Source organism: Pipra filicauda, unplaced genomic scaffold (genome assembly GCF_003945595.2).
Source record: "Pipra filicauda isolate LSUMZ 115617 unplaced genomic scaffold, ASM394559v2 scaffold540_size334518_pilon, whole genome shotgun sequence".
Classification (NCBI taxonomy): domain Eukaryota; kingdom Metazoa; phylum Chordata; class Aves; order Passeriformes; family Pipridae; genus Pipra; species Pipra filicauda.
Window position 1 is genome coordinate 211928 of NW_024104688.1, and position 18109 is coordinate 230036.

The 18109-nt window shown below is 42.0% G+C and overlaps 1 protein-coding gene across 5 annotated transcripts in view; it reads left to right on the top strand.

The window, feature by feature from the left end:
* Positions 1–18109, top strand: part of EXPH5 (exophilin 5) — a 40982-nt gene that overhangs the window by 13938 nt on the left and 8935 nt on the right. The window contains exons 2-5 of one of the 5 annotated variants that reach the window (XM_027712721.2): positions 3334–3491; positions 11420–11564; positions 16084–16159; positions 17725–17851. In XM_027712721.2, the coding sequence (XP_027568522.2) occupies positions 3334–3491; positions 11420–11564; positions 16084–16159; positions 17725–17851 (506 nt within the window). Of the gene's footprint in view, positions 1–3333; positions 3492–11247; positions 11320–11419; positions 11565–11712; positions 13493–16083; positions 16160–17724; positions 17852–18109 lie in introns of those variants that run through there. The other 4 variants (XM_027712722.2, XM_039387218.1, XM_027712723.2 and 1 more) reach the window with 4 other exon arrangements.

Sequence of the window (18109 nt, forward strand, 5' to 3'; positions counted from 1 at the left end):
TGTATTTTTTATCTAATGTTTTCAACACTGTTTTTATCTGCAATCCTTTCAGCCTTGTCTTCTCAGACACTGAGAGCTTTGATCCAATGAGCAAATTGCACCTGCTTATCCTTCACCTGGTGCAATTCCTTATGCTGTGTATCTGTTCTCTTGTGAGATGTGTGGTAAGAGTCCTTTAGGGCCAAATCCTGCTCTGCTGAAATCAATAGAAATCATAATTTCTGCTTTGGCAAAAGTGGGATTGAGTCCTCTGTCCCCTGCAAACAGCAGACGTGTCCCCAGATGTCCTATTTGGCAACCCGGTTTCTACTACCTTGCGCATCTGCCTTCTGCTTTATATTCAGGATGACGATGGTAAAGAAAATACCTTTCCTCTTACAGTAGCAATTAAAGCTCCTTATTATCCTAATAGGAAGTGGCAGGGGAGGCTACACATCTATTGACAATATTTATGATAACCCACATAAAAGTACATAGAAACATTTAGGTTAACTTTTCCCTGGAGATGTCCATAAGAAATACTGGGACATCCTTGTACCAATAAGGAAGCGATGTTTTTAAAACCAATGCAAAGAAATTGCTCCTGAGTGATTCATTAGTTTAGATGCTCTGTAGGGTAATAGATGGGAAAAGGTAACAAGGTGTAGCCTGTGAGGTCATTTAGGATTGCTGCCAGCTCTGGTTTGTGGAGCAGTCTCCTGTGAGTTATCCTGGGAATGGACTTGCCTTTAATCCCACAACAGCTTAGAGGTACTTTTTCCATCACAGTGATGTTGTCTCCTCTCAAGAGGAAGTGACTTCAAGTGTCCAAACATGGCTGTAGACAAACAAGAAGGAAGGATGGATGGAGCAGACAGGGAAGCAGGATTAGTACATTTGATTTAGAGGACACTAGGTGTTTTGACACTCCTACAGAGCAGTGTCTCAATATATAAGTGGTAATCTGAGTAACAATAGCACTGCCTCAGAGGCAAGTTCACTGCAATACTCACTGCAGATACCATCTCCTGCTGTAATTGTTTCTTGAGACTGGCTTTCCTTCTGGCTCACAACTGTCATTCATTAGTATCATGAGGGGGCACATAAACTTGACAGAGCAGGTATATAGGGAAATGATGTGGTTTGGTGGGGGAGTCATCACGAAGGAGAAGTGCTTAATAGTCATGCAATATTGCAATTACAGATTGTGTATCATATTAATATTATTCGTTGCTCAAATAACTATGTATATAGAGTTCCATATGTGGGCCTGTGTGTGCGCATAAATATAAATACAAATACGAACAAGCAGTTTAAAGGATTTCTTTGATGAGTTGAGGATGACAGCACAATTCAAAAGCAGTACATTCACAGATAATGACTGCAGGTAATGCCAAGCATGTACTCGTAAAGATTTTACCGTGTTTAAACACTAAAGTCAGTGTTTGCGCAAGACTTCCAGTACATTTTTCATTGCAAGGCATGTTCATGCAATGCCTCATATGGTCGACGTTAGAGCAAGTGGGGGGTTTTGTATTTTCCTTTGTCTCTGGAATGCGTAAACGTGAAGCGAATAGACGGTTATGTATCCATCCTGCGCGCTTCCCGGCCGCGGGAGCGGGGTCGCAGCCCTGCCCCGGGACACGCAGAGGGACAAGCTGTGATCCTGGATGCCGCCGCTGGGTGGCGCCAGGGCCCCGCCCAGCCGACTCCCACTGGGAACGGCGATCCCAGCGTCTCCTTCCGGAGGGAATGGATTGTAACAGATGGTCTCCACTTTGGGGACTTCAGCAGAACTGCCGTAGCCTTGTTTACTGGGCGGGCGCTGTGGCTGCAGCCACTCCCCGAGTACCTCATGCCTGGCTCTGTGTGCTTTTACTGCTTCTTACTGGTAAGGCCACAGGAGTGAGGTCATGGCGTTGGCTCTTGAGAGCACGCTGTTCATCCCCTCTTGTTCCTCATCACTGCCAGGCTGCGTTCCAAGCTGCAGAATGCAGTGTTTAGTCACTCCCATGGTGTGGTAATATCTGTGATGATTAACATTTTTGCCTTTCTAATAAGTTTATTTGGAATGGCTAGTACTTGTACATGTGGCTGTGTAGTCTTCAAAGGAAGTACTCATTTTCCAAAAATGTCTCCCTCCAGCCTTCCTGTTCATCAGATGCCACCAGATGAACAGTAGGTGCTAGTATGGACAATGTACTCTGTATAAATTCCAGATCAAAATATATCCATTTCCAGACTAGATATTTAATTTTAAGTGTATTTTGAGAGGCAGTGTTGTCTCAGATGAGTTTTTATCGATAACAGAAATAACTTATGTTCTCTGAGAACATCTGTATTCCTAGGTATGGGTTTTACCACTGATTAAGGTGGCAGATTTACATGAAAGCCTTGCTCAAATGTTGGTATTACATCTCCAGGCTGTGCACGAAGTCTTGTTTTGTTGCCATCAGAATCAGTTGGGGTGTGGATTTGCTGCATTTACATCTGTACTTTAGGCACTTGTGTAATGTCATTTGAAAACAAGTAACTTTGCATGCCCATTGCACTATTCCCACTCCTTTGCGACTGTACCTTGTTCTTTTATGTCCAGCTAAACAATTAATTTCTCTGACTTCTTAGTCTAAAATCTGAACTTACTACTAAATAACTTCTTCAGTTGCAACCACATGTGTGTAGCTTGTGCTGAGGCTTCACCTTAGTGTGGCAGAACATTCATATATTCATTATTAGTTGCCTCCATACATATTAAACACAGACAGAATCCCTATGCAGCAAGGAAAGAGGAAAATCTGATAAACTCGTTGAACATGTTGCATGAATATCTGTTAGCTGAATTCACAATTTATTATTCTCCTTTGCATAGAAAATGTATACTGGACACCTCACTGTCAGGGTGTTGTTGATCTTCCTCTTGAAAATAAAAATAATCTTGTTATTGCTTCTACTTAAATGAGTGAATAAATATTTCAAAAATTGCTTTGTTAGGGTGTTATTTATTCTGATTCGATTTTTGGCTGAACTTAATGTTACTTTCAATTGGAGTGCTTATGAATTATTACCTTATTTTTGCAAGGAAAAGGAATGCACTTCTTCAAGACAGAGAATAAATCAACCATATGAGTCATCCACTTAACCTGGTCGCATAGTGTCATTTGTTAAGCTGGAGAATTTTCCTGTCATTAAAAAATGTTATGTGATTGCTGTGAACGTATCATGTCCAACTGTATCTTTTAAAAAGTCATTACATGTAGAGATATACTGTAAATATTTAAATCAACACCAGGGAGAGTTCTTAATGATGTGCCTGTAATATCTAAAATGGCTTAAAATATTTTTTTCCCTTTCTAGCAAACTTCTGAAGAGAAAAAAGTCTGAAAAAGGGCTGCAAGGAGTGACTGGAGAATGGTTTGAAGAAATAAAAAGAAAAAAATTTCAGAATTACACTGATGTCAATAGAATGTTAAAACCACCATTAGAGCATCAGCTAAGGAAGAGCAAAAACACCAGTGAGTTGCATTTTTCCATTTCCTTACATATATTTTAACAGTCAATGTTATAATATAAATTGAAAAACCAATGTCTTACAGCATTTTAGAGTGTCATAGAATTTCTGAAACTGCAGACTTTCTTCTCATATCATATCTTTACCAAAGATATATTTTCAAAATGGCTATGTTTCTTTAAGCAGATTCTGTTAAAATCACAGCTGGGAGTCACAACAGAAAATTCCTGATACTGTTATGCCATACCATACAGCCTAGGCTGGAAGGACATCAGAAGGTCATTAGGTCCAACCTTTTGTTGGAAGGGGAGCCTAGATGAGATTATTTGGAACTTTCTGCAGTCACATCTTGTAAACCTCCAGTGATGGGGACTCCACCACGTCCATGGTGAGGCTGTTCCAGTGATTAATTGTCCTCACAATTAAAACTTTCTTTCATAATCAAGATGAAGTTGCTGTAATTATAGTAAATACACTGGTGGTTTTCCAATCAAAGCAGTGATGTTTGCTTTGTACAAAAATGTTGTGGTTTAACCCCAGCCAGCAGCTAGGCATTACACAGCTGCTCACGCGCTCCCCGACAGTGGGATGGTGGAGAGAACTGGAAGGAGGAAAGTGGATTAAGACAGTTGAATAGGTAAAGCAAAAGCTGTGTATGTAAACAAAGCAAAACAAGGAATTCATTCAATACTGTGAATGGTCAGGCAGGTGTTCAGCCATCTCCATCACACATAACAGTGACTTGAGGAGACAAATGCCGTCACTCTGAATGTCACCCACTTCCTTCTTCTTCCTCTAGATTTTACTGCTGAGCATGATGCCATATGGTATGGAATGTCCCTTGGGTCAGCTGGGCTCAGCTGTCCTGGCTGTATCCCCTCCCAACTCCTTGTGCACCCCCTGCCCATCCACTGGTGGGATGGGGTGAGAGACAGAAAAGGCCTTGACTCTGTGTAAGCCCTGCTCAGCAGTAATGAAAACATCCCTGAATTATCACCACTATTCTCAGCACAAATCCAAAACATAGCCCCATGCAAGCTACTATGGAAAAAATTAACTATCCCAGCTAAAACCACATTCCATACCATTTACATCACTTCCAGGTCCCACACTATCCGATACATCCTCATTAACTACCCTGCTGCCTTCCCATCATTTGATACAGGTGACATTCCCTTAGTCTATGGTTCACCCCTGTAAAACATCTGTAAAATGTCCACTAATGTCCACAAAATGTCCACTGAGTTAATTTAGTTCATGACTTTGGGCTCCATGTATTATAGTGGTTGCTCAGGACAGGAGAGGTGGTGTGTTGCATGGACTTACTGAGGACCAAAGCCAGCTCAGGCTGTCCACTGCTGCACTTGGCACTGCTCCTTGCAAGGCTCATCCTGCACTGTCTTGGGTGGTTCCTGCTATAGTAATTCCTATAACATACAACTCAAATCATGTACTACAAGAATTCAAAGGAATTTTCATTACAGTCCCCACCCCTGGTCCCTTTGGGCCAGATTATGAGGGTTTAACATTGCAATGAACTTCTGCCCTTGCTCCCAGCCTGGCTAGCAACAAGGGGTTCCTCCTATTGTATCATAGAATCAGCTGGGTTGGAAAGGACCTCTGAGATCATCAAGTCCAACCCTTGATCCACAACCACCGTGGTTACTAGACCATGGCACTAAGTGCCACATCCAGTCTCATCTTAAGAACCTCCAGGGGCAGAGAATCCCCCACTTCCCTGGGCAGCCCATTCCAATGCCTGATTACCTTCTCTGTAAAGAATTTCTTCCTAATATCCAACCTAAACCTCCCCTGGCACAGCTTAAGACCATGCCCTCTTGTCCTTCTGCTGGTTGCCTGGGAGAAGAGACCGACACCCATCTGGCTGCAACCTCCTTTCAGGTAGTTGTAGAGAGTGATGAGGTCTCCCCTGAGCCTCCTCTTCTCCAGGCTAAACAACCCCAGCTCCCTCAGACTCTCCTCACAGGACTTGTGCTCCAGTCCCTTCACCGGCCTCATTGCTCTTCCCTGGACCTGCTCCAGCACCTCAATATCCTTCCTGAACTGAGGGGCCCAGAACTGGACACAGTACTCCAGGTGTGGCCTCAGCAGTGCTGAGTCCAGGGGAAGAATCACTTCCCTGGTCCTGCTGGCCACACTGTTCCTGATCCAGGCCAGGATGCCGTTGGCCTTCTTGACCACCTGGGCACACTGCTGGCTCCTGTTCAGCTTCCCATCAATCCAAACTCCCAGGTTCCTTTCTGCCTGGCTGCTCTCCAGCCACTCTGTGCCCAGCCTGTAGCGCCGCATGGGGTTGTTCTGGTCAAAGTGGAGAACCCAGCACTTGGCCTTGTTGAACCTCATCCCGTTGGAATCAGCCCAACTCTCCAGCTTGTCCAGGTCCCTCTGAAGAGCATTTCTGCCTTCCAGCTGATCGACACTCCCCCCCAACTTGGTGTCATCTGCAAATTTGCTAATGGTACACTCGATCCCCTCATCTAGATCAATAAAGATATTAAACAGGACTGGGCCCAACACTGATCCCTGGGGAACACCACTGGTGACCGGCCGCCAACTGGACGCAGCCCCGTTCACCACCACTCTCTGGGCCCGGCCCTCCAGCCAGTTCCTAACCCAGCACAGAGGGCCCCTGTCCAAGCCGTGGGCTGCCAGCTTTTCCAGGAGTATGCTGTGGGAGACAGTGTCAAAACTTTTGCTGACATCCAGGGACACATATCCACAGCCCTCCCCTCATCCACCAGACAGGTCATCTGATCATAAAAGGAAATCAGGATGGTCAGACAGGATCTGCCCTTCCTAAACACGTGCTGGCTGGGTCTGATCCCTTGTCCATCCTGTAGATGTTGTGTGATTGTACTTAGGATGATCTGTTCCATAACCTTGCCAGGCACTGAGGTCGAGCTGACAGGTCTGTAGTTTCCCATGTCCTCCTTGCAGCCTTTTTTGTGGATTGGCGTGACATTCACCAACTTCCAATCATCTGGGACGTCCCCGGTGAGTCAGGATTGTTGGTAAATGACGGAGAGCAGCCTGGTGAGCTCTTCTGCCAGCTCCCTCATCACCCTAGGATGGATCCCATCTGGTCCCATAGACTCGTGAGGATTCAAGTGGCTCAACAGGTTGCTAACTGTTTCCTCCTGGATTACAGGGGGCTATTCAGCTGCTTATCTCTGTCTGAGAGACAACCTGTCTTACTGTTGAAAACTGAGGTAAAGAAGGCATTAAGTACCTCAGCGTTTTCTTCATCTTTTGTAACTATGTTCCCAGGCATGTCCAACAAAGAATGGAAGTTTTCCTTGCCCTCCTTTTGCTATTGATTTATTTGTAGAAGCACTTCTTGTTATCCCTAACAGAAGTGGCTAGATTGAGTTCAAATTGTGCCTTTGTCTCTCTAATTTTCTTTCTACACGGCCTAACTATATTCCTAAACTCTTCATGAGTAGCCAGCCCTTTTTTCCATAGTCAGTAAGCTCTCTTTTTTCCTCTTATTTCCTTCAAAATCTCCCTGTTCAGCCAGGCTGGCCGTCTTCCCCGACAGCTTGCCTTTCAGCACACACTGTGACAGCCTGCTCCTGTGTGTTCAAGACTTCCTTCTTGAAGCATTGAACATCCTGGACCCCTTTGTTTTCAAGGGCTGTTTTCCAAGGTACCCTCTGAACCAGTCTTCTGAGTAGGCCGAAATCTGCTCTCTGGAAGTCCAAGGTAGAAGTTTTATTGATGGCCCTCTTTGCATCCCTGAGTACTGAAACCTATTATTTCATGGTCACATTCCCATAACATGCAACTCACATCTTGGCTTACAGCAATTTAAACGTATTTTCATTACCATCTCCACCCCTGGTCCCTTTGAACCTCACCATCTGGTTTAGCATTGCACTGAACTCTTCCCCTTGCCCCTGCTCTGTCTTGGACTTACCCACATACTGCAGGGGTGTATGTGCTCCATGTGGAGCCACAGTTTCTCCCAGTGTATACTTGGTGTGACATGGACGTATCTGCAGCCACAGTCCATTTGAAGTGCGTGTTTCCAGTGAGGCCTCCTCCATAGGCCACAATGCCTTCAAAGATACACCTCCTTCAACATGATCTTACCCATGGCTGCAGTCCCTGCAGGGGAGTACCTGCTCTGTCGTGGTCTTACCCATGGTCACACGCTCTAAGGTTCTCCAGCATGACCTCGTGCACAGCCACAAATGCTTCGAGGTGTACCTTTTCCAGTATGGACTTATTCTTGGGCCACAATCCCTTCAGAGGTACACCATAACCATGGCGCATTAGCATTCCACTAACAAGCACTAGGCTCTAATGTACAGTCAGGCAAGCAAGCCCATGGCAAGCACAGGAGCCTGTCAATTAATAGCTAAACAGCAAGAACAGCTGTAACTTCAGTCTAGCACATTCCATTGAAATCTGTCATTATCTCAAATCCTTTGAGTCCAACATTGGGCATCATATAGGACTGTCGTGGTTTAACCCCAGCCAGCAACTAAGCACCACCCAGCTGCTCACTCACCCGCTCCCCATCAGGATGGACGAGAGGCTAAAAGTGAGAGAACTTGTGAATTTTGAATAGGTAATGCAAAAGCCATGCTTGTAAGCAAAGCAAAACAAGGAATTAATTCACTAGTCTCCATGGTCAGGCAGTTGTTCAGCCACCTCCAGGAAAGCAGGGCTCCATCACATATAACAGTGACTTGAGGAGACAAATGCCATCACTCTGAATGTCCTCCCTTCCTTCTTCTCCCCTCAGCTTTATATTCTGAGCATGATGCCATATGATCTGGAATGTCCCTTGGGTCAGTGGAAGTCAGCTGTCCTGGCTATGTCCTCTCCCAACTCCTTGTGCACCCTGAGCCTACTCATTGGTGGGGTTGTGCAAGAAGCAGAAAAGGCCTTGACTCTGTGTAAGCCCTGCTCAGCAATAATGAAAACATCCCTGAATTATCTACACTGTTCTCAGCACAAATCCAGAACATAGCCCCATGCAAGCTACTATGGAAAACATTAACTATCCCAGCCAAAAACAGCCCAAAAAGACATTTCAGTTTTAACCTAGTTTTCTTAAAAATCTAAAAGCATCTAAATGATATTTGGAATAAGTAGATGGGTTTGAGTGAGAGAGGTTTGAATGTACCAGTGGAAAACTTTTCCTAGTAACACTAGGCATGCCAATGCTGATTATCAGGGCGAGTGTCAAAACCTGGGAAGTTGACCAGGAAGGCCTGACCAGGAAGGAACTTCTGGAGATCTCTTTCACCGGTTCTGATGACCATCCAAAATGAACATGCACAGGACACATGATGTCTCTATAGCAAGCATGGTATTCTGTACTGTCTTTCATCTTCCATCCAGATAGTTTTCATGTGTAATATATGCTTTTATCCATTCACATTTCTGCATGTTTTTCATTGAGCTCTTCTGGTTTGTGCTTCATATCAACTGGAAGCAGAGTCATGTATTTCAAAAGAAAAGTGAAACCTACACAGAACAGATCTGTCTTTTCTGACCATTTTTTCCCCAGCATCCCCTCTAGTCCACAGCTATCTATGAGTTTTCTCTTTCAGAGATAGTCTAATTGATGCATTAGCTAACTAAACTCTGTGTAATTGTTCTCTGGTGTTTAACTTCGAAAGCTCCTATTTCAGATCTGAAGAAGAGGTTGTGTGCCTAGAGGCTTGTCTGATATTTCCAACTGTATAAGTTGGCTAAATAAAAGGTACTGCTTCGACCTGCAAGCCTTGGTCTGTCTACATCCCTAGACCATCCTGGCTATAGCAGAGTGCTGTTAGGACTCTCCTGATGTCACCTGCATTGTCAAGTCAATGCCTCTGAAAGGAGTAAAGAATGTGGTATTTGGAAATACACAGTGATTGTCTCTGAAGTGAAAGCCATATATTACACACAGGATTTAAATCACATGACATGAATTATTCGCTTCGTTTTGGACTAGGTCCAAAATGCTGCCCCTTGCTGTTGTTATCAGTAGCACTTTGCTCTAATTTCTGGATTTGCTTTCTCCTACAGGCATCAGATAAACCATTTTCAAGCTGTTGTATTGTCTCAGGCATGTGTTGTTTTAAATGTAAAAAAACTGTAGTGCCTTATTCCTGAGTGAAGTCTTGTTTCTTGTGTGATACAGAAGACAGCTTAGTGTGAATTACTGTTATGTAGTTACATTACAGTCTATTAAGCCATTGTATATTCTGGGTGGTCACATTTATATTTCTTATAAATGTGAAAAGAAAGTGCTAATGATTGTGGGTACCTCAATTTTCAAATGTCTAATTTACCTATATTTTGAAACAGCTATGGTTTTTGTCATGGTTTGAGCTCCCCCAAAATCCAATTTCCAAATTCCCCACAATTTTCTTCAATGTGAGAGGGGTTTTCAGACATAACACATCTACTTACATGGTGAAATTATATCAAAATTTATTACTAACACAATAAATACTACAATACATTTATATACAACAATTCTAACTATCTCTCCTATGGTAAAGCAATATATTTACATAGATCAAATCTCTCCTTTCCCTCCAATAAAAGTTCAGAAGGAAAGAAGAAAAGGTCTTTTCCACTTTCAGGGCAGCAGCATCTCTCCTCTTCAAGGCAGCAGCTGGATTTGTTGTAGCTGGAAAATCTCTCTCTCTTTCCATTACAACACAGGGGTTTTGTTTTCACCTCTCTTGGCCCTTCGGCTCCAACCAAAGGTCTCTCCCATGGGCTGCAAAGCAGAGACAAAACTCGCCTTACCACGGTCATATCATGGGGTGCAAGGCATCCCATGAAAGTCCCTTCCTCAAGGGGTCAGGTTCCCTCGAGTCAGAACAGTTTAGTGCTCTCAGTTCAGTTCTTTGCCCCAAGCATTCTAACAGAGGTCCTTTGCTCCGTCTCAGCTGCCAACATGGCAGGGGGGAGGGGCAAGGCCACTTCCCCTGCATTCCATCCTGGTCCAGCTCACAGGACGTCTCCGAGTTCTCAGCTCTTCTCTCTCTCTCTCTCTCTAGCTGCTGCTGCATTTTGGGACTCCCTAAAAGTTTGGAACCCCACCCCTCCTCTTCAGGAGGTTTCTGGGTTTTGGGAAGGTAATCCAGTCTTACCCAAAACAATCTCTGCTGAGTTTTTTCTGCTCTGTTGCCAGCTCTCCCTCCTTGCAGGAACATCTCTGTGTCTCTCAGCCTGGCTATGTGCCATGTTGCTGGTTGCAGGCTATCTTCTTGGCTTTCAGCCACAGCTCTCCACTCAGCGCTGCCTCTGCCACCGCTTTTCCGTCTTCTGCTGCCCATTCACAGTGGAGAAACTCCCCCAGCCTTTGGCCATGGCACCCAATCCAGTTTTAACACTGTTCTGGGTTTCCACAGCCCCAGCCGGGGGCTGGGGGCCTTGACCCCCCAGCGAGGCTCACTGGCCCCCACTCAAACACGTGGCGTCTCAAACCACGGCTGCCTCTCTTCCAGCTACCTAATGCAGTCTCCTTTTCTGGTCTGTTGTCGTATGTTCATTTCACAGGGGCGAACTGTAGCTTCTGATTGGCTCTACACCAAGAACACCACCCCCTGGGGTTAACCACTTTCCAACTCCAGGGGAAAACCCTTTTTAACCCACAACAGTTTTCAAATGGTTGAGTGCTGATTACTTTCTGAAAATCAGCCTCATTTATCTCACATGCATCACCCCAAAACCGATAATACTTTTTGAAACTTTAGATCTGTTTATCTTTCTCTGTCTCCTAGTTAGTCATTACAAAACAGCAGGTCACATGGTCTCTCCAAAAATGTCAGTTAAATTGGATTTCCCTGGCATAAAAGGTAAGCAAAAGAAAATTGTTTATGAAGACATAACATTTATATATATATTTTTAATACTGTATTTAGTAAGAAACAAATCTGCTTTTTATCATGTTTTTAGATCATAAAGAATTAAAAATGTCATTCCGCACAAATCCCCAAGCACAAAAGAACACTTCAGCTTCCTTTCTGGGATTCAGATCACCTTTTGCTTGGCTTTCCTCCTTTAGAAAATCAAGGAAAACCCAGACTCAGAAGCAACCACGGTGAGCTATAATCAGAACATACATTATTTCCAGCTTTAAAAAAGTCTATGAACTGTTCTGTGTTTTGCTTAGAAAACTTCATTAAATTATTTTTCCAGTCTCTTGCCTTTCACCTCACTGGGATGACTTGGATTTTACTTGGTCATGTAATGACAGATTATCTGGTTTGTTTCAGAACAATGAGGACTAAGTAGCAAGTAATAGGTAAAGTCTCTTGGCTAAATCTATTTTGCTCAGGTTTTGCATAACAACTTAAAGTATATGAAAGGCTCTAGACTTAGCAGTGGCTGCATCCTATTTAATTCCCTCTCAAGAGGACAAGGTGTAAGGCACATGGGGATCAGGTGCCCTATGGCTGTGATACAATAGGAAAGTATAGCTTTCCCAAGCCACGGCAGAGAGTACCGGCCCCAGGCAGCTCTGTTGCACCGTTCCCACCATTTCTAGCCCAGAGGCAGTTAGAGACAGGCCTGCAGCTGTAGCTCCAGCCAGGCTAACAGAGCAGCTCTCAGTGCTTTTGTCTTCTGTGCTTCATTAGTGCTTTGGTTTTAGCTGGATCTGGACCAAAGATGGTCTCATATGCAGCTCTGGAGCTGCTATTTGAAGAGCATCCTTCTCCTTTGCCATCCACAGGGTTAAAGCTGCTGTTCAGACAGAACACAGTCTGAGGTAAGCCATAGTCAGGCTAGTTAGGCTGACTGTTCTCCCCTAACTTTTGTCCTGTGTGATCCTGTATACTGCAACATCTGAATGAAGCCTTACTATTTTTGTGTGCCTCTTAAGGTAATGCTTGGGACTGGCAATCATAGGCAAAGGTGCATTGTGCAGTGCTGTGAAATCTTAAGCATGAAGGTGCAAGATCTTTGGTATAAAGAGCTGATTTTCACTGTTTGTGAGTCTCAGGCTGATATTCTGGTCCATGCCTGGGGCTCCCAGGTGGCATGAATGGCTGTAATAAACAATGACGGAATGCAAGCCTCTAAAGAAATTATGGTTAGTCTGATGTGTAGGTTTTGTAACACAGCAGCTTGCTATTGTGGAGTGTTTGTATCAAAGCAGGAGACTTAAGGAGAGGTTTGCATAGAGGCTGTGAGGTTAGCTTTGTGGATGTTCACTGGTAACAATTCTTTTACATAACAACACAGCACAGCAAAAAAAAAATTGCAGTTTTAACACTGCTCCATACACATCGTTTGGTCCTTCCTCCTCCCTATGACACAGTAATGCCCCTCATGCTGGGACACAGCAACACTGGGCCACAGCCCTCCCTGGAGAATAAAGGGGCATTTGTGTAACTGAGAATCAGATTTCAAGGGTGCTTTATCCTGGTGCACAGTAAGGTAGCCAATGCACACATGAAGGTCTGAGCTGTGCTATAGAATCTAAGCACTGAAAGATTTCTTAATTTAAGAAGGCAAAAAACCCCAAAGCGTGCCTACTCATTACATCAGCTTTTATCTGGCTTTTCCACAGAAAATCTGTCATATCTCAGGCTCAAATGCCTTTGATTTCTGACCGAGCACAACTTGAAAAATAAACAAGTCAATCCTGACGTGTAACTGCACTGATTGCTACATTTTCTAGTCACGCCTCTCTGTCGAAAACTTCCCCCACCCTCTTCTAGGTGTTGCCGTGGCATGTGGTTTGCTTTATGCATAGGCAAAGCACTGAAATAATCTGCCTCTCACCAGGTAGAGTTATTTTGGAGTGCTAGTGAAATACAATAGGACGCAGCACTGTAAATCCTGTAAGTAAGCCTAACTGGCAGAAGCTTTTAAATGGCTAAGTATTAATGGCTGGTTAGAGGGTCCTGTTCGTACCGGAGAGACAGTTTCATCAGCTGCGGTGGTGCTTTACGGTGGGAATAAATTATGGATGCTGCAAGAAAGAGTGTGCTTACATGGAGACACAGAAGATGCTAATAAAAGGTTTGTAGCTGTAATCTGAAAGCAGCGAAATGTTTGATCACTTTTGGTTCAAAGGTGTTCCGTGTTCTTGAATTAATCCTTATTATTTTCTAATATGTAAGTGTGATTCATCCTGGAAAAGAAATGCTGTTTAATTGTGTTTTCAGCATATGTGAATTATGTGTTTGTTGTTTAGTTGTCTTCTTATATAGTATTGATAAGAATAGTATAGAAGAAAATGGATTACACTGACATTAGACAACTTAGAGGTAGCCTGGGGAAGACAGGTGCCTCAGTGAAAATACTAATTCGCAGCAGATTTGAATTAATGGATTTTTATTATTGTTGTCATAGTGATAGTTACATTTTATTTATAATCCTACATTTGGTTGTCATTAAAAATATACATATGTATAGAAGTGGAAAAGTATAAATTACAATTTCTTGTTTTCCATAGTGAGTAGTATTTTTCTAATGGTAAATATTTCTGAACTTGAACATTAATTTCACTTCTTCTGTTTATGAATAATAGACAATATTTGCAAGTATGTGTGTATGCATGTGTGTACAAAATAATGTAAACATTGCCCAGTATCCCCAACTAAAAAAAGAAACTGAATTACTTTTTCCTAAAATTAAGCAACATTTCTCTGGGAGTAAGAAAAACTTAAATTATGAAATGCTGAAAAAGCATTTCAGAAAAAATAATTAGGCAGTTTGGGAAGTGGAGGGATTGGCACAGGGAAAAGATTAAAATAACCTTGTCTGTGTAAGTTAGCAGGGAGAAAAATAAAGCAGGATGCAATGACCAGTTATTTCTGAAAGAACAGCGACAACAAAGACAGGCATGAATTTAGAATAGTGCCAGAGGTGCAAATGAAAATTTAATTTTTGCCTAGACTATCAGAAGACATTTCTAACTGACATTTCTAACTAACATGTCTACTTCATGTAGCTTCATTGCAAGGAGCAATTAAGGCAACACCAAGTGTCGGGAGTGAGGAGAGCTGTAGAGCAGCTTTACACAGTAAAGCTGAAGAAGAAAGCTTCTAACAAAGCTTTTACATTTTAGTTATGCATATGAGTAAAATCAAGGTAACTTGCTAAGCCACAGGATTTCATTGAACTTTTTTTGCAGGAAATCGTTGCAAAAACTCTGAAACCTAAGTTTCAATTCTTAATTTGTTGTAGAAGCATTAAAACATAGTCAACTTTATTTAAGATTAAAAAAAGAGCTACATACATTTCTGAGTTCTGGTTCTGTAAACTTCATTCACAGGGAGAGTTTACCCAGTGAATTAATAGCCATTCTTATTCAGTGCTACAAGAAAAAATTAGGAACTTCAGATTCAGACTGTCTGGCCAGATCCTAAGCCCACTGAAGTCAACAGGCTTGTTTGGTTTCAGTTGGACCCCATGTCAGAGAGGAATCCTGGTTTTACAGTTCACAATTACAGAAGCAAAAACAAATTGCACCTTTCAACTGTTCTTCCCTGCCTGCAAGCACATTGCAAACAAATGACAAAGCACTTCAGGAGGAAAGGCTGGGCCACAAAGAACTTGCCAACAAGCCGGTTTATACTTGCTGTAGAAGCACAATAAAGTAGTCTACCTGAGCACAAGAAGGTTTTAAGAGCCTAAGAACAAGGTCATTCAAAAAAAGTTTGAGACAAACAGGACTGAGCAGAACCATCTTTCCCTATTTCACTTTCTCTCAAGAATTAACTTCCTGGGAAAAAAGAGTTCTGAGACAAGGAAGAACTGGCAATAAGCACAGGCTGAGCAACATTTCCTTCAGGGCTTTTGAAGGGACTGGGTTTGCTTAGTTGTAAAATAAAGTTCTGCAGACTCAAATAGACTCAGTGAAGTCAAGTCCTGTTCTTGTTTCTTTAGTTATTTTGTATTTGTATATCTGCAAGTCATCCCATAGAGCAGAGTACGTTTTATGTTCAGGACTTCTCATCTTGTTCTAACCACTGCATTACTCACAGACACTCTAGCCAGTTCTCTGCCAAGCCCTTGCAGTCTGATATACCTTAGGAAAGCAGACGAGCCTTCTACCATGTGTTAGAAATTGGTAAATAAAGGCTGTTTTGGATGAGTAGCAGCAAATTCCAAAGTTCACACTAAAAACAATCTGCTGTCTGTCTCTCCTCCTTTGCAGGGGCAGTGCACAGCTCTACATGTGAGCAGGGTGAAATGGAAGAGAAAAACAATAGAATTGCAGATGCAAACCACTTACAGGTTTACAAGTACATAACTTCGGCTATGAGTAGTACCTACTATTGTTGTTTGGAAAAAGAAATTATACTATCTTATCATAATGCTGAATTGAAGCAACTACTTAATGGCTGTTGCAGCCATTCAGATGTCAGTAGGTTGAGTTCATTTTTGGCTGCACAGATATGATTTTTGCAAGCTGACAAAGCCAAAATGTACAGTACATTTTCCTAGTATTTTTTTAAGCAGGATTTTTTGGGGGGGACGCAGGGGAGGGAAGGATGAATTCTTCAGAGAGGAGGTTTTCTTCAGATGCTTCTCAGTAGTTGTTAAAATGCGAAACTGCTGGATATTTACTACCTGATAAAATTACATCACATTCCTTTTCAAAGCCAACATTTACATCCTCCTGCCTACAGATATGACAGTTCTGCTAGCCCATCCTCGAAAGTGGAAGAAATGGCAACGGTAAGTAGCTTATCAGTTTATTCTCAGCAATGTTTTAACTACAGATTTTGCAAAAATCAGTCCCCTTGGTTTGCACTGTTGATATAACATGTTTAAATAGTATTCTTGCAGTTCTTGTTTTAAATGCTGAGGACAATGTCTGTGTTGTGAAGTTGTTGAATGTAGTAGAATGAGCTTGCCCATTAATTCTACAAGTCCGAAGCTTTCATAGGTAAGCCCTGAGTCTAGCTCTGCCAGATTTAAGTTCTCTCATAATGACAGAATAATTACATGGATCATTTCCTAGGCAAAGACCCTCACATATCTTGACAACTGTAAGCAAACTACAAAATTTGCAATGAATAAATAGTCTAGTGTGCTTACTTCACATCACTGTACAAGGTTGAAAAAGAGTAGCTGATTTGGGCGGGCAGTAAGATAGAGCCTCTCCTGCAACATCTCCATGCACAGAGTTGCCATGTAAATGTAAATTTTGACAGTAGGAAATTACTTTTTGGATGAATGTTCCATTTTGTAAGCACAAGATAATTTTAATGATGAAACAACAAATTTATTTCTGATGTAATATAAGTGCGTGCTGTTGAAATAACAGATTTTCTTCCAAAGATAATGTTTTCTATTTGAATTACTTTATTACCCTATATTACTAACATGTCTTTCTTCCTTTTCACTTGAGTGGTATACCAGCAGAGAGGACTAAGAAGGTATATGGTATATAATCAAAGGCACAGAGGAGGTAAACTGGCCACCTCCCTTCTCTCATATTTCAAAAACAAAGGGATAATCTATAATAATATATGACTGAACAAAGATCTTATCAGATAATCCTACCTCTTATATAAACATATTATATAAAGCTATATTATAGCTAGACAAGTAAAATATTATGAATATTGAGAACAAAAACATAGCGAGGTGTTTTTTTTAAAAAAAAAGAGGAAGAGTCTCAACTGAAATAGATCAGCAGTTCAGCAATTGTCTGCACTTCTACCATCTGAAACCTTAGCTGAGAGAAATATGGGTGAGATAGAACCTCTCCAGCTTAACACATAAACTAAACACAGATGGGGAATAGGATGACATTTTCCCCACTTCTAATACTAAGTGCTGTCTTGCAATAAGAAAATTGGCTGTAGTGTTAAATTATTAAATCTCTGTTAGGAGGTCAGCGCGTGAATTTCAAAATATGCTGGTCAAGGAAGAATGGATTGAGAAAAACTAAATTAAGAGATGCAATTCATTAAAAAGATACAATGCAATAATGATGCATATGGATAAAATAAGTAAACTATGCCCTTATTAGAAGGCCATTATAACTCATGTATCCAAAATAAGCTACAGTATGAGGACAAGATGAGTAATTCTCCTTATTACATGTGTGAAAGTCTCTAAAATGCATGCAACTTTACAATCCTCAGTTGTGTATTTTAATAACACAGTATTTAAAAGATCCACAAAGAGTTTGCTGATCTCTGGGACTTGTGACACGATTTGTCATGTGACATGAAACGTGATCTGAACCCACATGTTGAACTAAAAACATGTTAACTTATCATTTTTAACAGGCTGAAATGTGTAAATCCCCAATGTCAACTGAAATGAGTGGTCATTCTTTTGATACAAACCAAATTGAAATGATGGAGAAAAGTACACAGGAATGGAATGATCAGCTAGAGAAGGAGTTTTTCAGTGGTAAGTGTGTGTCCTTATTTTGTTCTGATACTGTGGTGACTGGTTTCAGAGAATTTTCTGCAAAAGCATAGGCTTTAAAGATACAACTCATTACTTTCTAGCAGAGTGGCTACTTTTGCTGTCTTTGTTTGACAGCAGAATGGTTACTCTGACATTGACTTCAAGATGTGTCACCGATCGTTCTTAAACTGCATTTCATCTCATACTGATACGATTCAGAAGAAACACATGTAAAAGTGTACAGTTCTACTCTACTGT